This window comes from Podarcis melisellensis (assembly GCF_964234715.1).
Source record: "Podarcis melisellensis genome assembly, chromosome: 1".
In the NCBI taxonomy this organism is placed as follows: Eukaryota; Metazoa; Chordata; class Lepidosauria; order Squamata; family Lacertidae; genus Podarcis; species Podarcis melisellensis.
In genome coordinates, this window is record NC_138528.1 from 46,725,953 (window position 1) to 46,750,093 (window position 24,141).

The window sequence follows — 24,141 nt, forward strand, 5'->3', positions numbered from 1 at the left end:
CAGTGTTCTCGAAGCTACCAGCATGAGTTTGACCAAACTGCGGGAGGCAGTGGAGGACAGGAGTGCCTGGCGTGCTCTGGTCCATGGGGTCACAGAGTCAGACACAACTAAACGACTAAACAAGAACAAAAGATTGTCCAGAGCTGTTAAAAGGGAATAAAAGCCTCATGTTCCCTCAGTGCTGTTTTTGACTTTGTTCAGGCTAACATCACGATTCCTTCACTAAACATGCCATTGATGAATTGTGTGAACCTAATAGCAGAAAGTCATTTATGCTCCCCTTTAGCAATCCCAGGAAATCATGTAACCAACATCGTTCAGAGAGAGAGAGAAAGGCAAGTTATTATATCTTGTTCACATCCAAGTATCTGATTCTAGAAACCACATCAGCCTCGCCATTCACGTTGTTGAGAGCCAGCTCTGAGCCTGCCTTCCCTCACACACCCCAGGGTATGATTTCAGGCATCAGGGGTAGGGTACCTCAGACTGTGTGCTGAATGTGGCCCTCCGGGCCTCTCCATCTGGCCCCCATGACACTCTCAGGTCACACCCCTCATTAGCCGTGCTCCACACCCCTTCAAATGTCTTTGCCTGTCTGGAATTTGCCCTTGAATCTTGATCATCTTGCTTGCTTGTCTGGATTGAGCGTGAAGAGGGAGGGGTGTGTGTGTGTGTGTGTAGAAACCAGGGTTGTGAGAGAAATTCAATTCAGTTTGCAAGTAAAGCTGATTTGATCAAATCCACGCTCCCTGCCCCCAAAGGAAAACCAAAGCATAGCTAAAATTTGCACTTTGCCAAATTTTGTGATGCAGCGGTGAACATGCATGTGTGAACCAGGTCTACTGTTCTGGACACAAAACCATTTCAGCCTCCTGTAAGACAATGAAAAAGTAACCAGACTATAGCTTTGTGGATGGTTGTTTTTTGGGGGGAGAGAACAGAGCCCTGAGGTACTCCACAAGTGAGTGATCAGGGGTCCAAAACACTCACCCCCAACACCACTTTCTGGACACAGCCCAGAAGGAATGAGCGGATCCACTGTACAACAGTGCCCCCAGCTCCCAGTTCCTCTAGATGGTCCAGAAGGATGTCATGGTCAATGGCATCAAAGGCCACTGAGAGATCCAGCAGAACTAGGAAGCAGCTTTCACCGCTGTCCCTAGCCTACCAGAGATCATCAACAAGCACGACCAATACGGTTCCACGATGGGGCCTGAATCCTGACTGTAAGAGATCCAAATGGTCCACAGCCTCAAAATGTGCCTGGAGTTGTTCAGCGACCACCCCCTCAATCACCTTGCCCAAGACTGGAAGATTTGAGACTAGGCAATAATTGACCATAATGGCCGGGTCCAAAGATGTGCAGAACCTTGATACACTTAGCCTGTGGACGATAAACTGGCCTGAAAAATCTGTACCATTTTATAGCTTGTTTCTTTTCTTTTTAATCCTCAAACATGCAACCCACCCACATTGTGAGCTGTACTGTAGCTACAGACTTATGCATCCGAATCAATCCCCAGGAGCTCAGGTCTTCCAAGTGGGCGAGAATAAAGCACTACTCAGCTGGTCCTACTTTGGTAATAGCAACTCTGATGACTCTTGCTCAGCCCACAGCCCTGTTAAATTTTAAGAGCCTGAAATGAAAGAGGCGGGGGAACAGCAGAGCAACATTCAAAAGCCAGGAAGGTTATTCAACAAAAAAGCCATAAAAGTCAGAACCCTGCAGGTGGCCAGTCTTGCCATGCTTGCTAACAAGTTTGAAGGTTAATGTGTAGCCTTCCCTCAGGTTATAACTGGAAGACCTGACTCAAGCCTTCCAGGCAGAACCAAAGTTATTACAATTAATGTGGCATATCCTTGCCCACCATGGAACAAAAAACCATGCTGTTAAACATGGGCAGAACAAGATTAGGCATTGTGCCAAGTACGCTGTACCATCATACTTGGGTCCATCCATAATGGAGCATAATTAAAAATACATTAGGCTCAGCTTAGCTTAGAGAGACACCACTCTTTCTACCGGACCCATTTGGATCTCTTAAGATATGTCCAGTTTGGGAAAGGGATTTGTTTTTGTTTGCATTACAAAGATGCAATGAAATGACCTAATTTGCATTATTCAGACCAATATATGAACTGAAAGACATATATTATTTGAAACATGCCCTCCTCCAATACATTTACTAATGGAAAGTGTGCAAACCTACACACATGTGTGCAAACGTTTGTAGGTTTGCAAGAAGTTCTGTGAGGAGTAATATTAAAAATATTGTAAAAATGGAAAAAGAGAGATGATATGTTAAAAGATTTAATGGCAATATTAAGTTAAGAAAGGCATAAGAAGTGATTAAGACGAAGGATTATCAGAGGTGCTGATGGAAGTCCAAATAAGAATGTATCTGTGATAAATTGTGAGGTACGTTTTATAATTTTGTAAGCTAAAAACCAATTTAAAATATTTTTAAAAAACTAATGGAAAGTGTGCATACAAATGTGTTTATTAGTGAAAATGCCTGTCAAAAATGCATATTGGGGGGAATCACTTGCAAAAATTGGTATATTCATCGAAACTGCATACAAAAATTTGCTTATCAGGAACTTTAGACTAAAAGCCTGGTGCATTCTCATGAGCTGTTTTTTTTAAAAAGAAAACCACAGATTGCTGTGGAAATGCGTAGAACTGGAATTTAAGATTGGGAAAACTGAGAGAAACTGAAATTGACAGATTCATGCATCCCTTGCCAATAAATTTGCAGTGGATTTTTTTATTTACACTGCTCAGAGATATGAATAAAGTAGTATAGAAATATCGTAAGTAAATAAATACAATGTATTACCAGTATGAAAGGGCATGAATACAGACCCTCAGCGGCTCCTCTTCGTATTCCACCCCCCAAAAAAACTTCAAGGGCTCAGGGTCCCAGGGCTCCCTCCAGATGACCTGTTTGTTGAACAAGCATCCCGATTTGCTTGCACAAAGCTTACGTGGCGGTTAGGTTACCTCTGCTCTTTATTGAGAAGTTACCCTGATTTGCTTCTCAGATGTGCGCCCCAGACTTTTAAATGCATTTCCCTTTCACTTTCCCAACTTCAAAAAGTCTCCTTCTTTCTAAAAGCAGATTTGTTGCACAAGGGGAACAGAGCAAACCTAAAGTTCTGGCAGGTGTTTGAATGCCTCGTGACGGCCTGGAGGCATCCCAAGTCTGAACACATTTTGGAAGTGGTGCTAAAATTGATGTTTTTGCTGGCTGGTGGGGCAAATTCACAGCATTTTAATTCAATAAAATGTATTGTCTTACTGAAGCCTCTTTTCTTGTCTGCTTTGTTGCCCACTGGGGCCAGGCTCTCTTTAAAATGTTTCGAAGCTCCAAACATTCCCCCTACAAGGTGAGCAATGGCTCTATTTTCAGTCCTAAAGTAAATACAGCAGTAGCCTACTTAACATGTGAATAAGGGTAGCTATGCTCTTTAAACTCATCTGTAGGGTTGCATGGAGAGATAAGGCCATATTCAATGTTGCAGTTGGGAAAGGATGAGTTTAAAGGTCTCACGGCAAAGAAATTCCAAGATCCTGCAATGCACCTTATTAGTTTCTGCAAATGTAGCAATGGCAAGACCAAAACCTCCCCCAACTCCTACCTTCTCTTTTCCATGTACTCCACCTTGTGGATGCAAAGTTAACTGCAGGAAAGGAAGCCAAGTGCGGGAGAGGCTTTTACAACTGTGTTAAGATGCATTAAGGTCAGGCAAAATTAAAAGGAAAAACGAAAGGACACATTTTATTTTATCTGATGCCAGGAGAAATTCATTGGCTTTAGGTTTTGACTGGCAACACAAGAACAAAAAAATATTACCTGCTCAATACATTTTGGCTCATTCAAAACCAAAGTTTCTTTCCAGTTTGGTTTTGAGTGGAAAAGTGGCTTGCTCATTTTTCAGTGGCGGCAATGAGAACTCGCGGGGCAACTTCCCTGCAAATTGTCCTTGAAATAGTGAGTTGAAGGCACAGCCAGCCCAATGCATTTTGGCACCTGAGGCAGGCCACAAAAACGACACTTCCCTGCCAGGGAAGAAGGGTGGGGGGAAGAGTTACATCAGGAAGAAGGGGGGGAGATAAAGATCAGGAACAAGAGTGGGAGACCAGCAGTGCCTCCCATTAGCCAAGAGACCACTATAAACGTGACACGGTGTGGGATAGGGGTCAGCAAGGTTTAGCTTGCCTGGGCCGGTTCACTCCAGCAGAGATCCCTCCATGGGCCGGATTGTGCTCGCGCCTGTGATTTCCAGCTTCTGCACAAATGCGATTTTTGGTGCAGAGAAAGCGCGTCCCCACACTGCACTGCGCTGATTTAGTGCAGTGCATGGGGACTTGCCGAGCAGGTGGCTCAGTTCAGGAGTGGCTCGTGGGCCAATTAAACGGCCCCTGGGGGCTGCTGGAAAATGGGCCTTAGGCTGCCGACCCCTGGTGTGGGAGACAGATCTGGCCTCCAAGGAGCACAGGACAACTCCCATTGCCACTGCAGCAGCAGGCGATGCATTCCTTGGATCTGCTGCTCCTGAGGATCCTGCCGCCTGAGGAAGTCCTCACCTTGTCTCATGGGTGGGCTGGCCCTGGCTGAAGGGGCTGCATATAGAGGGGTTTGAAATAAAAGCAAACACTAAGCATTCCTACCACACTACTGCTGTCTAGAACTGTGGCCTCTATTTGCAGTAACCAGCATTACTCTGGATTAGCATCTTAAGCCAATGGTCGCATGAAACTAGGGACAAATAAATCACTCTGTTACCTTTGCATGCGTTTTCTCTAAAACCCACCCCATCCTCCCATTAATATGCATTTTAAAAAAATATAAAAACACAAAAATCCCATAATTTTTATATGCATTTCTCAACATAATGGGTTGCACCATTTCTCTTCCAGCCCCTCCGCCCCATTTTATGCTTTCAACAACCTTATGAGGTAGGGTAGGCTGAGGGACACTGATTAGCCCAAGACTACCTAGTGAGCTTCATGGATGAGTGAGGATTCGAACCCAGGTCTCTCAGGTCCAGCACTCTAACCATTACATCGCACCGGCACTCCTCAATTTCATCTACACCTTTTGGCAGTTTCCCAGGGGTTTACAAATGATTGCTCAGTGCAGATTCGCTATGCAGCATCACAAAAAATTTAATGCGCCTTACAAATACGTTGCTGCTCAATAAGCTATCATTAAAACCATTTTATGCATAACTGTAGCAAATTCAAAAATTATTGCACACGTTAGAAATGGAGATGTATTATTTTAAAATACTGAAATTCCTCATAAAAGAGGAATTAAAAAAAAATAGAATAAATAAAAAACCGTATGAGGATACCTGTTTAGGAATGGTAACAGTGTGAGCAATCCCTAGTACTTCTCAAAGCTTATTCTCTCACAATAGACTGCATGGTTCTTCAAAATCCTTCCAAACAGCTATCTGAATTTAGGAACTGGGGATATCACTGTGAGATGGTTCCACTCCCATCTCTAAGGGCAATTTCAGAAAGAAACAATGTGCAACAGGAGATAGCTTGGCTGGCTACAGCGTGGTAATGCCAAGGTTGCAGGTAAAATCCCCGTAAAGGACAGCTGCATCTTCCTGCATTGCATGGGGATGGACTAGATGATCCTCAGGGTCCCTTCCAACTCTATAATTCTAAGAACCTCAGCCCCATGGGAGTTACCAAACAACCAAAGTCTATGTCCATAGAATGAACATTTAACACAGGGGTTCCTAACCCTGTTAGCCCAAGAGCCACACTTGGTATTGGCCACCCCTCTGAGAACTGTGCAAACGTGACCAGAATAAAAGTGCACACACAACTTCTTCCAGACGCCTCTCTTATTGGAAGTAGGAACAGCAAATGGGCTTTAACAGTAGCACCCTGGCTATGAAACATCAAAATTGTGATTTTTTGGGGGGTACCAGGCAAAAATGTTTGCTTATGAATGATTTTCAATTTGTTAGAAGTCCATTTCATAGTATTCTTGTTATGAATGAGTGTACCCCACCCTGAAATCCAAAAAGAGGGGTATAATCTTTTAAAAATAAATAAATGTTTGTATTATTCAAGGAGAAAGAAGATCAAACACAAGTGCAACTTGAAATGAAATATGTGGTAGAAAAGCTACACACACCTCTGAAGTACAAGAGACTTACTAAACCTCTACAGCAAGACTATTCACATGAAATAAGGCCAACTCCTTTTAGCAATGCAGCTAATAAAAATTTTAATATAATAAAAACAACATTTTTTAAAATGTTCACAAAGTGGGGAAAAAAATCAAAAATAAGGCAGCCATCCATGGAATGATTTCATGTGTACAAATGATTTGGGGAAAAAACATTAAAATTACACTTTTGTACACAGAATCAGGTATACAGCTGTGCCCACAAAGTCCGAGCTGCTCAGAAACATAGCCAAAGCACAGAAAAGCTGATCTCCTTTTGAAACAGACATTCAATTTTCAAATGTCTCTGTAAGCACACCCACCCAAGTCTCCTGTGGTTCATCATAAAGAGCATAAAACAACAGTACATACACAAGTTCAAGTTTTAACCATTTGAATACAGATGGCTACAAATGCAAGCTTGCTCTGAGTGTTTTGAGTTGTTGAGCCCTCTGAGCAGCTGAATACTTTTTTTTCTGCTGTTTCAAATTATCATTTGCAGTTATCCTGAGAAGTTTCCTTCCACCATTTGGAGATTCGGTGTTCCCTTGATATGTCTGCTCTGCTGTCCTCTTAGCTGTTATAAAACAAGTTTAACTCAGGCAAGAGATCATCCCTGTTTTGTGAATGAAAGCAGGATAGCCAATTAAATGACCAAGCAATGTTCCACACAGATCGAGCTCATCTTAAACTGATTTCCACTTAAACTGATTTCCACTTTCAACTCAGTCCAAAACTGACATGAATAATGGAAGTACATGAATTTGCAAGTAGTTGCAAATAATAAATCCCTTTATCCTCAGCAGTCTATGGCTCCTAGGAGTCTACAGCGAAGCCTAGATTGGAATTTGTATCTTACTACTAAGATCTAAGAGCAGAACTAGACTACAAAGCCCTCATTTAGGGTGAAGATTGAAATAAATCCACATTTACCATGACCAATCTGGAAGATTCTTTAAAGTTAGGATTCTCACAGATACAAGAGATGAAACATCTGGTTGCTGTTAATAATGTAAATATTCCCCTCTCTTTGCTACCTACTTTTCTTGTGGTAGTTAGCAGGTGAAGCAACTAGACACCCTCATCACCAGAGTGGAAAATCAGGTTGCTTCTGGCAACATTCTAACCTCACAAGATCTTGACACACTGCCTCTATGACATCGCTCTTAAATTGATGCACACAATATAATTCTATAGTGTGAGAGGTATACAGTATAATTCTAGATCCTGTCCCAAATGCTCTAGACGCAGCCCTATAAATCAAGGACAGAAGTCCAATGAAGGCATCCTACCAGTGGCATAATGGGCCAAAAGTTAGTGAACAGGGATGGCAGAACTGGCAGGCCTTGTTTTCATAAATACAAAGTGATCCAATATAGGCAGCTGCTGGCCACTTTCCAAAATGTAATGAGCAGCTAAAGGCAACTCTGGCCAACAGCAGGATTTTCAAGATACCAGCATCACAACGCTGACTCTCAAATATTAAATATACTAGGAAAAATTGTTTTAAGTGCGGTTCAATTCCCATTCCTACACCCATTGCTTCTATGTCAGATAGTTTGCCGTTTACCCACAAGTTCCCATTTTTGCGGTTTTCCTCTCTGCCAGCTCAGGAACAGCTTCCTCATCATCTTGCCCACCACAGTAGGCCAAATCCAGCCTTTAATTATACTTGTGCCCAACTTACCTTTGGTCATCAATGATGAAGATGTGACATGCACATCTTGGTTCACATATCAGGTGTCTGTACCTTTTCTTTGTTACAAGATTTAAAGAGTATTTCTGTTTTCAACATAGAGAAGAGATTCTTTTTCAAAAGAGACTCTTGATCAGTACAAAAGCATTTTTACTTTTTTAAAGCAGGCCTATATAACCTGTGTTGCACAAACCCAGCAGCTGTGGGTTCTTCCAGTCCCAGGCAGGCAAAAAGCAACAACAGGTGTTTTATTCAAGCTTCTAGTGGATCCCCTTATGTAGTTGGGTACCTGGTAGAATAGATTACACTGAGGAGGCCTGCTGAGATCTTTTAAAGTAGATCAATAATAAGCCTTCAGAAAAGACGATACATACAATATTGATTCTGTGTGGATTTTTCACTTACATTTTTAATTTTAAATGCCCCCATATATATATATATTTTAAAAAGATCCCTGGTGAAATTTTGATCTTGACTGTCACTGCTGTACCAATGCCAAACAATACCAACAAGCAAGAATCACCCATTAAAACAAAACCTTCATGAGGAATCATACCAGTATACTATGCCAGGACACAACTACAGGATGTGAAGAAGGCATGGAAGAGATCAGAATTTTAAGAGCTACTGGGCTGTGAAAAGATGGGGAAACATTTGTCACGTAGAATAACCAGTGCTACAGAAAACTGCCAATTCATCTTCTTGCTTTGTGTGTGTGTTTTAAGATAAAATGACCATTAACTGAAGAACAATGGAGGTGAAGGTTTCAAATTGAAGTAAAAATTGTGCACCAAGAATGTACATAAACTTTCAGATATTTTAGGATTCTCCCTATGACTCTTACAGTTTGTTTCACAATGAAGTTAAGTTTATAGGCCAAAAGGAAGGCTCTTCTCCATGGAAAGGCACTGCATTTCAGAACTGCAGTTACACTCAATGTTGATTGAAATATTTCGGATTGAAATATTTCAGAATCAGATTTCAGAAAGAAAGGGAGGCTCAATTCAGACAGGCTCACAATTTAGAATGTTTCTTGTTTGTAATAACAAGAAATGTTAAGGTCTTTGCTTCTGTATAGGTAAATGCTTTGGGCACCCTTCACTCTTAATGAACAGTGCTTACCTTAGTCTATTTTAGCAGAATAAGCCTTTGTAGATGTGCACAGTGTCCATTTCAATAAGCACATACCCCTCTGCGCTCAGAACCACCTAACTTTCAGCCCAATGTGACTCCTTGATTCTACCATATAGATGATAACACTCAAGGGACACAATAGATGTGCTTCCTAGTAATGCAATATATAAAATCCTATCAAGCTGTTTAACTTGTACAGTTCTTTTCTAGGACTTTATCCTGCTGATGTTTCTTCCCCAGATGCATCTCCCAAGATAGTTATGCCATCATTATCACATGAAAAATCTTGGAGGTGAAAACTAGTCCCAGGTGTCAGAAGGCAGCATCCAATGTCAAGAGGTCAGCTGTGAATGCTGACATATAAAATACTTTTGATTATGCTTTCATGATGAGCCACAAAGTCCTCCCAAATCATCTGCCATAGAATCTCTAAATTCCAACTTCCCTGAGAATAGGGCAGGAAGTCATAATTGAAACATCTTCAGAAAAGGGAAGTTATGCAGAATTTATATCCGGCTGTCGAGAGTATCATCTCCTATGCTAACAAGCTTTCCCAGAAATCCTCCTTTGCGTCTCTCTGACTCCTTAAAACAGATGAGGTGGTTAACAGGGTAAGAGAGACAATGATAAAAGGGCAGCTTGACACACCAGATTGCTGCTCACATCAGAGACTGAGGAGAAGACTGCTGCACTTCAGACCTTTAATGCTGGTGTCCAATGGACAGAATCAGAGGAATCAGGCAGCCGAGAACTAATGCTGCCACCTCCAGGCGACTGAGTCCTTTGCCTCCAGTAGAGTCAGGTTTGTGGCTATGTCCCATTCCGCCCACTTCAGGGAGAACGTGAACTGTGGCAACATAAAGAAAAGTTCCAGCAGAGAAAAGCATGGCGACTCCAGTGGCATTGACGTCTGAAAGTGCTTGTTTGCTGCTCTGTAAAAGAAGAGGGTGGCAAGGGAGAAAAAACACAGAGTTGATCTGTCTTTAATAATGCTTGGAACTTATTCCAGGGAAGAAGTCAACTCTGAAGAAATGTTAATGTTGACCTAAAAGGATTTCTGCAATCAAAAAACCAAGCTACCTTTACAGCTATCTTCCCTCATTGCCCCCTAAAGATTATTATCTTTAATGCACATGCACTTGTCATTGCAAAAACAGACTGCCTACAGATGGTTAACATAATATTGATTATGAAATCATAATTTCCCCCCTGTAAGGGTGGTGGGCCCACTCAGATGGCCTGCACTCAGAGACTGATGGAAATTGATGTGTTCCTGATCGCTCTGGGGGATTTTCCAGTGGAGAAAGCTAACGATTCTTGATCTCGCTATGGAATTGTGTAATGAAATGTGTGGTTGACACAAACATTCCCATGCGTCCTTTCTGGCGTTGTGGAGCCCAAGCAGCCCTTTGGTATTCTGAGAAGCTCCAGGCTACAGAACAAGTTGGATGAAGACCTGAGCGCAAATGGCTCAAGCCCTGCTGTGAAGTTGACCAAACACGTAATTATGCCTACCATGTGGCAGTGCGAGCTGCAAAAAAGCTCATTTTGCAGCTCGCATTGCATCCTCTTGCAGTCGGTAGCAGTTATTTTGGACAGTCTGGAAGTTACTGACTCCCTGGTGTGGGAAGGACCTCTTTCAAAGACCTACTGTGACTAACTGGTTACACACTTTGAGGATAATGTTGCTTGACTTTGAAGTGATCTTTATTCTGCACTTGTTGCACTTCACTCAAACACTTCAGTATATGGAACTAGTGCTGTTACACGTGCCACATACTACCTCTTCTGTATTTAGTGTGGCAGCACATACACTTTGGGACTGACTCCCTGCCTACTGACACCAGGCAGGCTTGCCCTTTTTTCAGCTTCTGCTAAAAATATTTTTGTTCAAACAGCCTACCCAGATATGTCATATATATAGTATGTTGATATGTGCTTTAACTGGTTTTTAGTTTACTGCTGATTTTATTTTATTCAATGTTTTGAATAGTTGTTTTTACTGACAAGTTTATTGATTTATAATCTTTGTAAACCACTTTGAGGGTGTTTGTTTGTCTGTTTTTTACAATCAAGCAATGTATCCCGCATTTTTCACTCTGTAAGACGCACCAGACCATAAGATGCACCTAGTTTTTGGAGGAGAAAACAAGAAAAAAATATATTCTGAATCCCAGAAGCCAGAACAGCAAGAGGGATCGCTGCGCAGCGATCCCTCTTGCTGTTCTGGCTTCTGGGATAGCTGCGCAGCCTGCATTCGCTCCATAAGACTCACACACATTTCCCCTTACTTTTTAGGAGGGAAAAAGTGAATTTTATAGGGGGGGGAAATACGGTAAATTTTATGAAATAAATAGCCAAACAATGGTTTTCATTCAAAGCATGTCTGCACAAGGAACCATTAACAAAGTTGGATCCAGACATGCTCTTCTGTGGGTAAAGGGCTCCTGCCAGTTGCAGAAGGGACTCTAATCCTGTGGGGGGTGCCTGCTGGGGGTGGGGGCAGTTAATTTCTACCCAATCATCCTTAAATTACCATTTCCCATTCTAGACGGTTATCCTGTCATGAATGGCATGCTTTGAATGAGCCACAAGATTGGCTGAAGACCATCACCCAAATTGGATGTTGTTAATTAACTATTTCTGAACTGTGTTGATCAAATATGGGATGTTCATGTTCTGGCAAAAAGTACAACACCTGCAAGGAAGCGTGAAAGGCCGGCCATGCAATGCTAGTTACAAACAATGAGTATTGTACTGTGCCAGAAGTTACAGAAGATCAAGTACAAACAATAAGTACTACAATGTGCCAAGAGCATGCTAAGGACTGCCAGGAACATGTCACTCAGGAATATGAGATTCAGATGCACAACGAGAAGAGCACATAAGATTATGCTCGGACTAAGCTGTGTGCCGGACTGGGATGCTGAAGTCTGCCACCCATAGCTCTTACTAGAACTTGATCACTTCTAGTGAAGAGAGTGTTGAGTGTGTATGTGTATGTGTGTGTGTGTGTGTGTTTGACTGAGTGCATGTTCCCTCATCTTGTTATATGTTATGTTTGTTAATCAATAAAGCAATGTTATAGAATCATTCCAATACGTATTGTCTGACTGCTTACTTGCCCTCTCTCTCTAGAGCTTACTGAATCTCATTTATTCTAAACATCTAAACAGATAAAAGAACCTAGTTTATTCTTAACCCGCCCCCATCAACTTTTCAGGAGGCCAAAAGGAAAAGCGGAATCAGCAGAAATTGTTTCCACTCTACCTTTCTTCACAAGGGCATCCCCTTCATTCCATATAAGATCCATTATGTTTTTAGTTACTGTGCAGTTTTAAAAAAATACCAGTCATGCAGACATACTGCTATTTTTTCAGCTGTAAGACTAACTGGATGGTAGTGTGTTAAGTGGCTCACAAATAAAAGTGATAAAAGGAGTAGATAGAGCACTTCTGAAGAGTTGATTAAACACTAGCCATGCTCCTCAGCTATTAATCAGTATTCTGGAAAGTTAGACCTGAAATATTTACCTTGCTTAGTCCCAAGTAAGTCACCATTGACAGAACAGGGGCTGCAAGTGCAAAAACCAGCAAGTGCTTCCTGATTCGATTCCGTTCAAGACCAGCATGCATTAGAAAGGAAACAAGACCAAAAGCAGCTGGTGCCTACAAGAGAAAAAACAGTCAACAAAACTTATGTACAAATACAAAAGAAGGTGACACCCCTCCTTCTGCTCATGTGAAATGAAATGTTCAGCTAGCCACACTGCTACTAGCCTGTAGCCATGCTGTGGGCAGCTTTCTCTGCATTTATGGTTATTCTGAGCATGAGGTATACTACAAGCAGCTCAATTTTTACTTATTAGATTTACAAACTGCCTTTCAAAAAGCATGCTATTAGCACTTCGCAGCTCAAAGGTTTGCATAATCATCAAAATCACATTAAGAAGGCTATAAATGGTCTTTTCCACCTTCATTTTTATATTTATTAACTTCAAAGCAGCATCAATCACAAGTTTCTGCTGGAAAATGCACTTCTATTCCTAACTTACCAACAAGGAAGTTTCACTATGTGACCTGGATTACAGTGGGGAAATTATCAATTCATAGATTTAGAACCTTTTAGCATGACATCCCTTTTCTGCTTTTTAGAATAAGCTAAAATGACTCTTTCCTCACAGGGAAAGGACTCTATTTCAACCTTTTATCACTCCTTTCCCATCCTAGGCTATCAGAAAGATGTCAGATACCACACACTTAAATGCATATATTTACTACTAGGATGCAATATATAATTGTATTCCAACTAAAGAACAATTAAGAAAATGTGTGGATGTCTTAAGACCCACATAGTTTATTGAATCAAAATTTATACAACCAGAGAGAATTTCTGTTACAATTTCAAATTCCTAACAGCCGATAGTGAAATATGTAGATTATTGCATTGCGTTATACATGGGACTTCCTCTGAAGATGGTTCAGAAATTTCAGCTGGTGCAGAATTCAGTGGCGGGTTGCTCTCTGGGACAAGATAGCTTCAGCATATAGTGCCAATCCTGGTCTGATTGCACTAGCTGCCACTTAGTTTCTGGGCCCAATTCAAAGTGCTGGTTTTGAAGTAAAACCTTAAATGGCTCAGGACTGCAATACCTCAAGTACTTTTTCTTGCCCTATGATCAGTGGCGTAGCGTGGGTTGTCAGCACCCGGGTCAAGGCAAGTAATTTGCACCCCCTAACCCGTGGATTTGCGCCCCCTAACCCGTGGATTTGTGCCCCCTAACCCCCAGATGTTGCGCCCGGTGCGGCCGGCCCCCCCTGCACCCCCCACACTACGCCACTGCCTATGATCAGATCTGGACCTTGTGCTCACCATCTGAGGCCTCCTCCATGAGAGGTCCAGAGGGCAGCAAAATGAGAACGGGCTCTTTCTGTGGTGACTCCATTGTAGGATGCTCTCCCCAGGGAGGCTTGCCTGGTGTCTTCATTATCTATCTTTAGGCACCAGGCAAAAACAACTTTTCTCCCAGGCCTTTGGCTAATGAGCCAATCTATGACTTTTTAAACTGTGGCGGGTATTGTTTTGTTTGTTACTATCTTACACATTTTTGTGTTGTAAACTGCCCTGTGATGCTCAGATGAAAGGTGCTATTGAACAGTAATAAATTTAACAAGCAAACAAGAAATATGTAAAGGTTTGAGACTCAAAACTTACCTTATGTAACATAATCGCAACAAACACTATTAGCTGGACACTGGTCTGAGATGTGGAAGCAGCCGCACCCAAGGCAACACCATCAGCTTAAGGAGGATGGAAAAAACCAAACCACACAAAAGTGAACTCACCCATTGATCAAAGGCTTACTGGGACCAATTTATGCAAGGAACAAGCGTACCAACACACCTCTTATTCCACTCCAGAGACCTGAACCAGAAGCTTCCCCCACCCCTCAGAAAAAAAACTTAAATTAAAAGCAAATTGATGCTTCTTGCTTACGCACTGAATTACATGTCCCCATTAGGTACATCTCCTTGAGCTTCATGACAGCCTTCTCTCTCCCTTCTCTTATCCAATACAAGATAATGCTCAGTTAGCCTGGAGCTGGCTATAGCAAGCATGGTCGGCCAATTGGTGTTAAAGAAGGATAGGACGTTTTTTATGTACGCCACCACAGCAGCAAGGATCCTTTTAGCAAAGTATTGGAAGACACAAGAACTACCCACGCTGGAAGAATGGCAGACAAAGGTGATTGATTACATGGGACTGGCGGAGATGACTGGCAGAATCCGTGACCAAGAAAAAGAGACGGTGGAAGAAGATTGGAAGAAATTTAAAGTATACCTTAAAAATTGTTGTAAAATTGATGAGTGCTAAAATGTCAAGGGAAAGGAAAATATAGAATTACAGCTGTAATTGATTAAGTATGAGAAGAAGCTTAAAAAGAAAATAAGTAATTAATTAATTGGTATGAAGAGTTGTTGAAGAAATTTTAAAACAGGGATGCAGAAAAGGGGAGGTAAGGGGAAGTCCGAGAAGCAAGGTTTATGAAAAAGAGGTTTTGAAATTATACATGTTTATATGTTTTTGTTTGTTTATGTGTGTGTGTTGTTTTGTTTTTAATTTGTGTTGGAAAACTAATAAAAAATTATTTAAAAAACAAAAACATGATAATGCTCAGTTAGCCTGGAGCTGGCTATAGCAAGCATGATACAGTGGTGCCTCGCAAGACGAAATTAATTCGTTCCGCAAGTCTCTTCGTCTTGCGAGTTTTTCGTCTTGCGATGCACGGTTTTCCATAGGAATGCATTGAAAATCAATTAATGCGTTCCTATGGAAAACGCCTTCCCCCGACCTCTTCTGGCGGGCGGCATTTTAAAATCGCCCGGGACAGCGGAGGACTTCTCCGCTGTCCGGGGCGATTTAAAAGCCCCTGGGAAGGCAGGCAGGGGGGACAAAGGCTTTCTCGCCCCGCCGCTCGGCTTCGGGACATCGTTCCGATGCCGGGCGGCGGGGGGAGGCTTTCTCGCCCGGCCGCCCGGCTTCGGGACATCGTTCCGATGCTGGGCGGTGGGGGGAGGCGTTCCTGCCCCACCGCCCGGCATCGGAACGATGCCCCGAAGCCGGGCGGCTGGGGGAGGCGTTCCTGCCCCACCGCCCGGCATCGGGACGATGCCCCGAAGCCGGGCGGCTGGGGGAGGCGTTCCTGCCCCACCGCCCGGCATCGGGACGATGCCCCGAAGCCGGGCGGCTGGGGGAGGCGTTCCTGCCCCACCGCCCGGCATCGGGACGATGCCCCGAAGCCGGGCGGCTGGGGGAGGCGTTCCTGCCCCACCGCCCGGCATCGGGACGATGCCCCTAAGCCGGGCGGCGGGGGGAGGCTTTCCCGCCCAGCCGCCCGGCTTCGGGACATCGTTCCGATGCCGGGCGGCTGGGGGAGGCTTTCCCGCCCAGCCGCCCGGCTTCGGGACATCGTTCCGATGCCGGGCGGCTGGGGGAGGCGTTCCTGCCCCACTTCCCGGCATCGGGACGATGCCCCGAAGCCGGGCGGCGGGGGGAGGCTTTCCCGCCCGGCCGCCCGGCTTCGGGACATTGTTCCGATGCCGGGCGGCTGGGGGAGGCGTTCCTGCCCCACCGCCCGGCATCGGGACGATGCCCCGAAGCCGGGCGCCTGGGGGAGGCGTTCCTGCCCCACCGCCCGGCATCGGGACGATGCCCCTAAGCCGGGCGGCGGGGGGAGGCTTTCCCGCCCGGCCGCCCGGCTTCGGGACATCGTTCCGATGCCGGGCGGCTGGGGGAGGCGTTCCTGCCCCACCGCCCGGCATCGGGACGATGCCCCGAAGCCGGGCGGCTGGGGGAGGCGTTCCTGCCCCACTTCCCGGCATCGGGACGATGCCCCGAAGCCGGGCGGCGGGGGGAGGCTTTCCCGCCCGGCCGCCCGGCTTCGGGACATCGTTCCGATGCCGGGCGGCTGGGGGAGGCGTTCCTGCCCCACCGCCCGGCATCGGGACGATGCCCCGATGCCGGGCGGCGGGGGGAGGCGTTCCTGCCCCACCGCCCGGCATCGGGACGATGCCCCGAAGCCGGGCGGCTGGGGGAGGCGTTCCTGCCCCACCGCCCGGCATCGGGACGATGCCCCGAAGCCGGGTGGCGGGGGGAGGCTTCAAAAGCCGTCCGGGGGCTTTTAAATCGCCCCGGACAGTCCCGGGGCGATTTAAAAGCCCCCGGTTAGGCAGGCAGGGGGGGCAAAAGTCTTTGCCCCCCCTGCTTGCCTTCAAAAGCCGTCCGGGATAGCGGGAAGCGCTTCCCTGCTATCCCGGACCGCTTTTAAAATGCTGGCGGTGGGGAGCAAAGCCTTTCGCCCCCGCCGGCCTTCCTGGACCTCTTCTGAAGTCCGGAGGGGGGGGGGGAAGGCTTTGCTCCCCACCGCCAGCATTTAAAAAAAGGTCCCCGAGATTTCCCTATGGGCTTTCGTCTTGCGATGCAAGCCCATAGGGAAAATCGTCTAGCGAAGCGTCGCAAAAACCGAAAAACCCTTTCGTCTTGCGGGTTTTTCGTCTTGCGAGGCATTCGTCTTGCGGGGCACCACTGTACAAAGGACTAATTACTAGTGTCACATTTAGCAAAGCAACCCTAATTCTTTGGCATTATGCAGAAATGAAAACAGTAACCTACCTGCAGCATGAACAACTAGTCCCAGTGTGGTAGTAATTTTGGAATTGCCCGACCTTGCTGCTTCTGGGTCTGAAATAATTAAGGAATCTTAAGCAAATAAGATACAAATAAGTAGAAACAGAACCCTAAAGAAAAACATTACAGGCATTAAGGCACAACTTTTCAACTGAAACCAAACTACAACTTCTTAAAAGGTCACTTGTTTCTTTATTTCAGATTATGTTTAGAATTAAGGGAAGGTGGAATATTCCAAAAAGCTTTGAGAGACATTAAACTTCAGTTTTCCTATTGCCCATTCTCTTCCTGTTTTTATGTGAGGGGTCTGTTTGCTGCAGCTGGCCCTGGATATGTAGTAATTGCTGCTTGTTGTTTCTAGTATTTTACCTATGATTTTTAAATCAATTTTCTGTGTTTCATTGGACTGTTTCATATACTTTTTGTTATTTGTTTGTTTGTTTAGCATAGATATTTCCTGAAAAGTGGGATATAAATTTATTAAAATAAATAAAGTACCAGTAGCTGCACTGATTGCTATTATTTCCTGAATTAAGACTGCATTTACCCAGTACTTTAAAGCTCATACTGTGTACTTTTTTGTTTAACTGTAAAAATCTAGAACATTATGAAACATTTTCTTTACATCAGTGAGTGTTTAACAAATTGTTTTACTTAAGAGTGAATACCAGAATATTCATTCAGTTACTTGAATATTTCAAAGCCCTCGTAATTTATTCTGGTTATGTGTCCATAGAAGTTAAGACTTACCATCTGTAGCGTGGACATGAGAACTGCCAATCTGATCTACCAGAAGCATAAAGACAAACCCAAGGACCAGGGAAACACCAATATAAGCATGTAACCTTGAATGGTCATGGCTGTGGACATGGTCATGTACTACGGGCACATCTGCTGCCTTTTCTGATTCAACCATCTTTTGAGTCTCACTAGCTGGGTGGTGCTTTGCTAGAAAAAACAAAAACAGGACAATCTGGAGTTATAACACAGAAGCCTCAAACATTACATTCCCAACTTATTTTTAATTGTCAAACAATTTGTTGCCCTACTAGTCCCAAAGCACTCCTTTGTGCTTTTGGAAATAGAGTATTGCAATGATAACCAAATTCTCTATAGCATATGAGGTAATCAGGATAGCTATATCCCAGGAAGAGATTACTGTATGTCCAGGGAGCCTCTCTCAACCTTGGGTTCCCAGATGTTGTTGGATTACAACTCCCATCTTCCCTAACCACTGGCTCTGCTAGCTAGGGATGATGAGAGTTGTAGTCCAACTCCCTGGGGACCCTAGGTTGAAAAAGGCTGCCCCAGGATGTAACACCAACATGGCTCAGTCATCTGCCTCCCCAGCTCTCTGAGCTGCATCACGTTTTCCAGATGGAAAGAGTTAGTAAACGGAAAGAGGAGACAGTTAAGGAGATGGGGAATGAGCAACAAAGAGGACAGTGAATATATCCTTATTAACCCTTATCTGCAGGGTGGATATATCTGTTTCCAAATGATTAACAAATGGAAAGTGAAGCATTTATCTAAGGTAAAGGTACCCTATTAGCGGAATGCCAAAAACTTTATTAGGGTAATTTCTTTATTAGGCCAACTCAAATGTCGCAAGATGGTGTGCAAGGTTTTGAGTTCTCCAGATGGCTTGGGTAGAGTTTGGCGAGGCTGTCTGATGATAAAACCATCTGTAACTATATCTGGTAAGAGTCTAAAAATGGGATGTGGAAGGAGGCAGCAGACATTCAAAATACTCTTTAATGTGTAACACAGGCTTCAGGTTGCACCAAGGCACTTTAGGAAGGCAAGACACATAATGCTCAACTCATCTCTGAAAATACAAACACCAGCTGTTACACAGTTCTGTCTCCATCCTTAGACAAAACAGACAGGTTCCTTCGAATAAAGAGAAACTATGCAGTCTTTATGCTAGCAAAGGTAAAGATTTTTAGGTGTATTTAAGATCCTCTTGCTCCGCTTTGGGATCCTGCTGTTGTACAGCTAAGCTATGGTTTAATGCGAATGAGCAGCATGGTGATGCACACTGCTCAAACATTCTTCACAAAGGAAACAAGCCAGATGCTGGCTTGTCCTGTTATCCAAACCCAAACTTGTGGTTTGTCCCTCTCCACAAGAAATTATAAGCCCAGGTTCAGATGAGACAAGTCAGAATCTGGCTCGTTTCATCTTCTGCATGGCAGGAGGGAGCAGCACCAAAGGAATTCTTGAGAAGGGTGCAGCAGTATGGTGCTAATTTACATTAAACTATAGTTTGTTTAAAATTGATTTAAATGAGATGTGCAAAGAAGGCTGGTTCTCTCAGCCTAACACCTTAATCTTATGGTTGTAAGTTGTTTTAAATTGTTGTTAATATTGTTTCCTGACCTGGGACCTTAAGGTGAAGGGCAGGCAAAAAAAATAAATTAGCAGCAGCAGCAATAACAACACCACACTGTGAGGTACAGTCCTCTCTAAAATCTAATAAGCACAGAGAACTGTCCGGAATTTTACCTATTTTTCACATTATAATCTTTGAATCCCCATGGTATATCACAAGCTGCTTTTGAAAGCCCCCTCCATTTCAAAAACCGACTGCCATGTGGCATGGGGTGCTGTTAGTCAAGAAAAACAAATCAAAATTTCTCCTTGGGCTCACAGAAGTAAGTTTCAAAGTTGTCCGGGTCCTGGTTATGATCTTTTACCTATTTTGGACCTTTAATTAAGATGGAAATAGAAAGCTTAAAATTGTTCTACAACTGTTACAATTCAAAATACCTCATAATCTATAAGACCACAACTTGGGACTGCAAACAAACTAAAAGTATCTCTTCTGTAGTAACCAGTGCTTGAATTTTTAATCATAGAATCTTAGAGTTGGAAGGGACCCTAAGGGTCATCTAGTCCAACCCCCTGCAATGCAGGAATCTCAGCTAAAGCATCCATGACAGATGGCCATCCAACCTCTGTTTAAAAACCTCCAAAGAGTCCACCACCTCTCACGGGAGGTTCCACTGCTGAACAGCTCTTACTGTCAGAAAGTTTTTTCGAATGTTTAGTCAGAATCTCCTTTCTTGCAACTTGAAGTCATTGGTTCGAGTCCTACCCTCCAGTGCAGGAGAAAACAAGCATGCTCCCTCCTCCATGTGACAGCCCTTAAGATATTTGAAGACAGTTATCATATCTCCTCCCAGTCTCCTCTTTTCCAGGCTAAACATACCCAGCTCCTTCAAATGCTCCTCATAAGGCTTAGTTTCCAGACCCTTGATCATCTTGGTTGCCCTCCTTTGTACACGTTCCAGCTTGTCAACATAGTTCTTACACTGTAGTGCCCGGAACTGGACACAGTATTCCAGGTGTGGTCTGACCAAGGCAGAACACAGTGGTACTATTACTTCCCCTGATCTGGACACTGTACTTCTGTTGATGCAGCCTAGAATAGCATTAACTTGTTTTACTGCTGCATCACAATGTTGACTCGTGTTAAGCTTGTGGTCCACCAAGACCCCTAGATCCTTTTCACATGTTCTGCTAGTAAGCCAGAGGTCCTCCATCCTATATTTGTGCATCTGGTCCTTCCTGCCTAAGTGCAGAACCTTACATGTGTCCCAATCTGTTAAGGTTATTTTGAATTCTGATGCTGTCTTCTGTGGCATTAGCTATCCTTCCCAGTTTGGTGTCATCTGCAAATTTGATGAGCATCCCCTCAATTCCTTCATCCAAGTCGTTTTTAAAGACGTTGAACAACAACGGGCCCAGGACAGAACCTTGCGGGACCCCATTTGTCACTTTTTCCAGGATGATGAGTACTCTTTGGGTTCGGTCAGTCAACCAGCTACTAGTGCACCTAACAGTTACATCGTTTAACCCACATACTCTGCACCAGAATAATAGTGTTGTTTTCTCACCCTCCAGGATATCTTCATAAAGTGCATGTACTCCTTCAGGCACAATGACAGCCAAGGCAGTTCCACAAAGAAGTCCAGCACCAAGGACTGTTACCAGCTTCAACCTTTCCTGCAAATAAAATTCAGAATGAATATTTCATAAGAACCAAAATTATGACACACAAATAATTTTTGGATAGATATTGTTTGCTCAAATATATACCTGAGCTCTTGATATTAGAATTGGGAGAGGGAAACAGAAACTTGTTTTGGTGCTAGCCAGATGGGGCACTTCAAGCGTGTTGCCTGCCCACTGCCAACCCCAACCTTAAACTCTGGAGCTGGAGAATAAGTCTGGGGCTTTTTTGTGATGGGCAGTGGTGGCACTTTACACACCTTACCACAAAAATGGCTATCCCAACTTTTGTTTGTAGCTTGGAGCAGCAGAGCAGCAGGATGGATCACTGTAATGTGCCTTCTGAAACACAGTACAATTGCAGTGTCACTTCTTGCCAGCTCTAAGCTAGAAAGCAAGAGTGGGTCTCCTCTCATTGCCTTTCATCTTGGCAAAACAGGAAAGCAAAAATGCAAATAACTCTTTAAAAAAGAGAAACCGAATAGTGCAATTCTGAATACATGTATTTGAACTGGCATTTTACCAAGGACTGATTCACACATCTATCTACAGAAACCCTACAAATCTCCAAAATCTAATGTGGGCATACACTGCAGGAAGCGATAGTCGATCAAGAGGTCTCTGGACCACATACACATAACAAATGTGTAGTGCTTAAAAAACCCATTTTGAGCATTTCCAATATGAGCGCCACTTAATATTAATGTATCACACCGCCCTAGCTTGCTTAAGCAAGTTGGTAGAAGGGCTCCTTCTGTTTGCATAAGGGACTGAGATCCAGAGGAGGCTTCCAGCAGTGGAATTAGGAACTGAACAAACCAGGCGTTTATTTAACCAGCCATGTAGAAAAATGTAATATCATCTTCCAAATACATAGCTCCTCAGCCACTGTGGCCCAAAGGTACAGTACATCCAAGATTTCTGGAAAAACTTGCAATTAGCTTGCAATAAGCTGAAAAGGTGCTATTCACTACAAAAGTTACACAACTAAGGAAGCTGCCTACTCCAACTACTTGTTCTAAACCAGCAATATTTTCAAATTACTTGTTGTAGCTCAGCACTTTACAGTCAATTCTCCCAAAGAGAAAAATCATAGTACAGTAAAAAGTATCCAAAAGCAACCGTGCCATTCATGTTTCTCACAGTAAAGTAGTTGCCGCATATTACAGAAATCTTTTCTAATAGTGATATTTAGCATATATGCTTCCTTTAAATATGCTGCCATTTCTGAAGAAATGAAAGCCCATATAAGAACTCAAGTACTGCCTTTAATACATGAAACATTGGGTGATTATTTGTCTTGTACATTTAACCTTTAGCATCAAATTTCACACACCCCCAAAAAAACCCACACACTATGGAAGCTTCAAAAAGCATTTTTCAGGAAGTTTTTATTACAACACAATCCTAGTGCTATGTATGCATATATTTTTTTACATATAAGATCAGAAGAATCAGAGATACTCTGTCAAATGGACAGAGGTGAGGCAACAGGTAGAGGTTATGGGAAAAAGTTTCCTTGTTCAAGTTTGAGTTACCAGTAAAGGACAACAAAGTGATAAAAAACATATCAACATTTTTAGTATAAAGAATACCGAGTTTCAGTAATTTGGATTTCACAAGACATTTCTGCAAGCTATACAAACCAAGCCACACAATACAAATGTTAAAGCTACTTACCTTTACCAACATTTGCACCACACACTCTTAGCAGAGGGAGTTAAAGATCAGAGGGAACTTAGTCAAGTAAAAATTACAGTTAATCACAGAGAGAACTCAAAACGCTGCTTTTGCTTTTTTTAAACCTCCAATTTTTGCCACCTCTTCTCCCCCCCCCCCCCTAGTCATCGCAGAGCACGGAAATCGTGACGTGTGGATCATGGGTAGCTGGGACGTGTACCCTATTTCAAAAGGTGGGCTAAGTTTGCAGGTTAGGCTTCCGTTTACCCAGAGCATTTATTAAGTTGCTTTCTCTCAACGTTTCTCATTTGCTGCCTCACTCTTTTTGAAAAAGCAGGCGGTTCTGTCTGTCTGTCTCTCTCTCTCTCTCTCACACACACACACACTGGACGAACTCGCTCCTGCGCGTCTCCCTTACAAAAGCGGGCGGACAGTTACGCGGGAGCCTCCTCCTTACCTCGGAAAAGTTCACCGCTAAAGGGATGATCCCGGCCACGTAGCAGCCAACCAGCATAGCCAGGGAGAGCAAGCTGATCGACAAGAAGTCATCCATGGCCGGCTTCTGCTCCTCGGCCGAGCTGCTCGCAGGGGCTCCGACTCACGAGAGGATTCACCTTCCCGGCTGCGGAAGGGGAGCCAGCCTCAGGGGTCGCATGAAGCAGCGAGCGGGACAGCGGCGCCTCCTCCCGCGCCCGCAACAGGCCGAGACCCCGCGAGACACCTGCGCGCCTGGGACGCCGCAAACTCCCCCCAAGGCCCCGTCCGCCCGCTGCCTCCGCGGAGAGGCTCGGAGGCCCCGAACCAACCCCTGGAGGCTGCCTCCCGTCCCTCGGACCCGCAGCTCGAAGGACAGGCGCCCTTGCGGTGCAAGCGGAGAGACAGGCAGGCCGGCCGGCTCCCGTCACGCAGAGCGAGAAAGCTACGAGGGAGCCCGAGAAACGGCCTGTGCCTCAGCCTCCCGCCACCATCCCTGCCGCCAGCATATGCCCAGCTCCCTCAGCTGTTGCCATGAAGGCCAAGTGGCAGCTCCTCACTCGACTTCCTCTTCCCTCACTCGACTTCCGGGACACTTGGCAGTTGAAAGGAGGCCCGTTGACCAAGCAACGCTGCATTTGACTCCCTCGTCTTCCCTGCCCAATTTTAAGATGGCGGAGAAAGGGGAGGAGAGCTGGGCACTGTAACGGGCGGCCATGCGTTGTCTTTTTTGCCAGGAATGAGACGGCCGAGTGA

At 44.3% G+C, this 24,141-nt stretch overlaps 1 protein-coding gene across 1 annotated transcript; it reads right to left on the reverse strand.

Moving 5' to 3' along the window:
• Positions 1 to 6,231: 6,231 nt before the first annotated feature.
• SLC39A9 (solute carrier family 39 member 9) lies at positions 6,232 to 24,126 on the reverse strand. The gene is made up of 7 exons (XM_081919983.1): positions 23,369 to 24,126; positions 21,117 to 21,225; positions 17,965 to 18,162; positions 17,200 to 17,268; positions 14,242 to 14,327; positions 12,561 to 12,695; positions 6,232 to 9,959 (listed from the first exon to the last, which is right to left on the reverse strand). Exons 1-7 carry the CDS (start codon positions 23,462 to 23,464, stop codon positions 9,729 to 9,731), a joined length of 924 nt encoding a protein of 307 aa, XP_081776109.1. The 5' UTR covers positions 23,465 to 24,126; the 3' UTR covers positions 6,232 to 9,728.
• Positions 24,127 to 24,141: the final 15 nt, after the last annotated feature.

Bases quoted from the DNA above. Each gene is read 5' to 3' on its own strand.
- SLC39A9 (XM_081919983.1), bottom strand. From the start codon at position 23,464: ATGGATGACTTCTTGTCGATCAGCTTGCTCTCCCTGGCTATGCTGGTT. The intron at 17,269-17,964 runs GTAAGTCTTAAC...TAATTATTTCAG, and splicing joins TCATGTCCACGCTACAGATG to ACCCAGAAGCAGCAAGGTCG. The intron at 12,696-14,241 runs GTAAGTTTTGAG...TTTCTCTTGTAG, and splicing joins TTGCGATTATGTTACATAAG to GCACCAGCTGCTTTTGGTCT.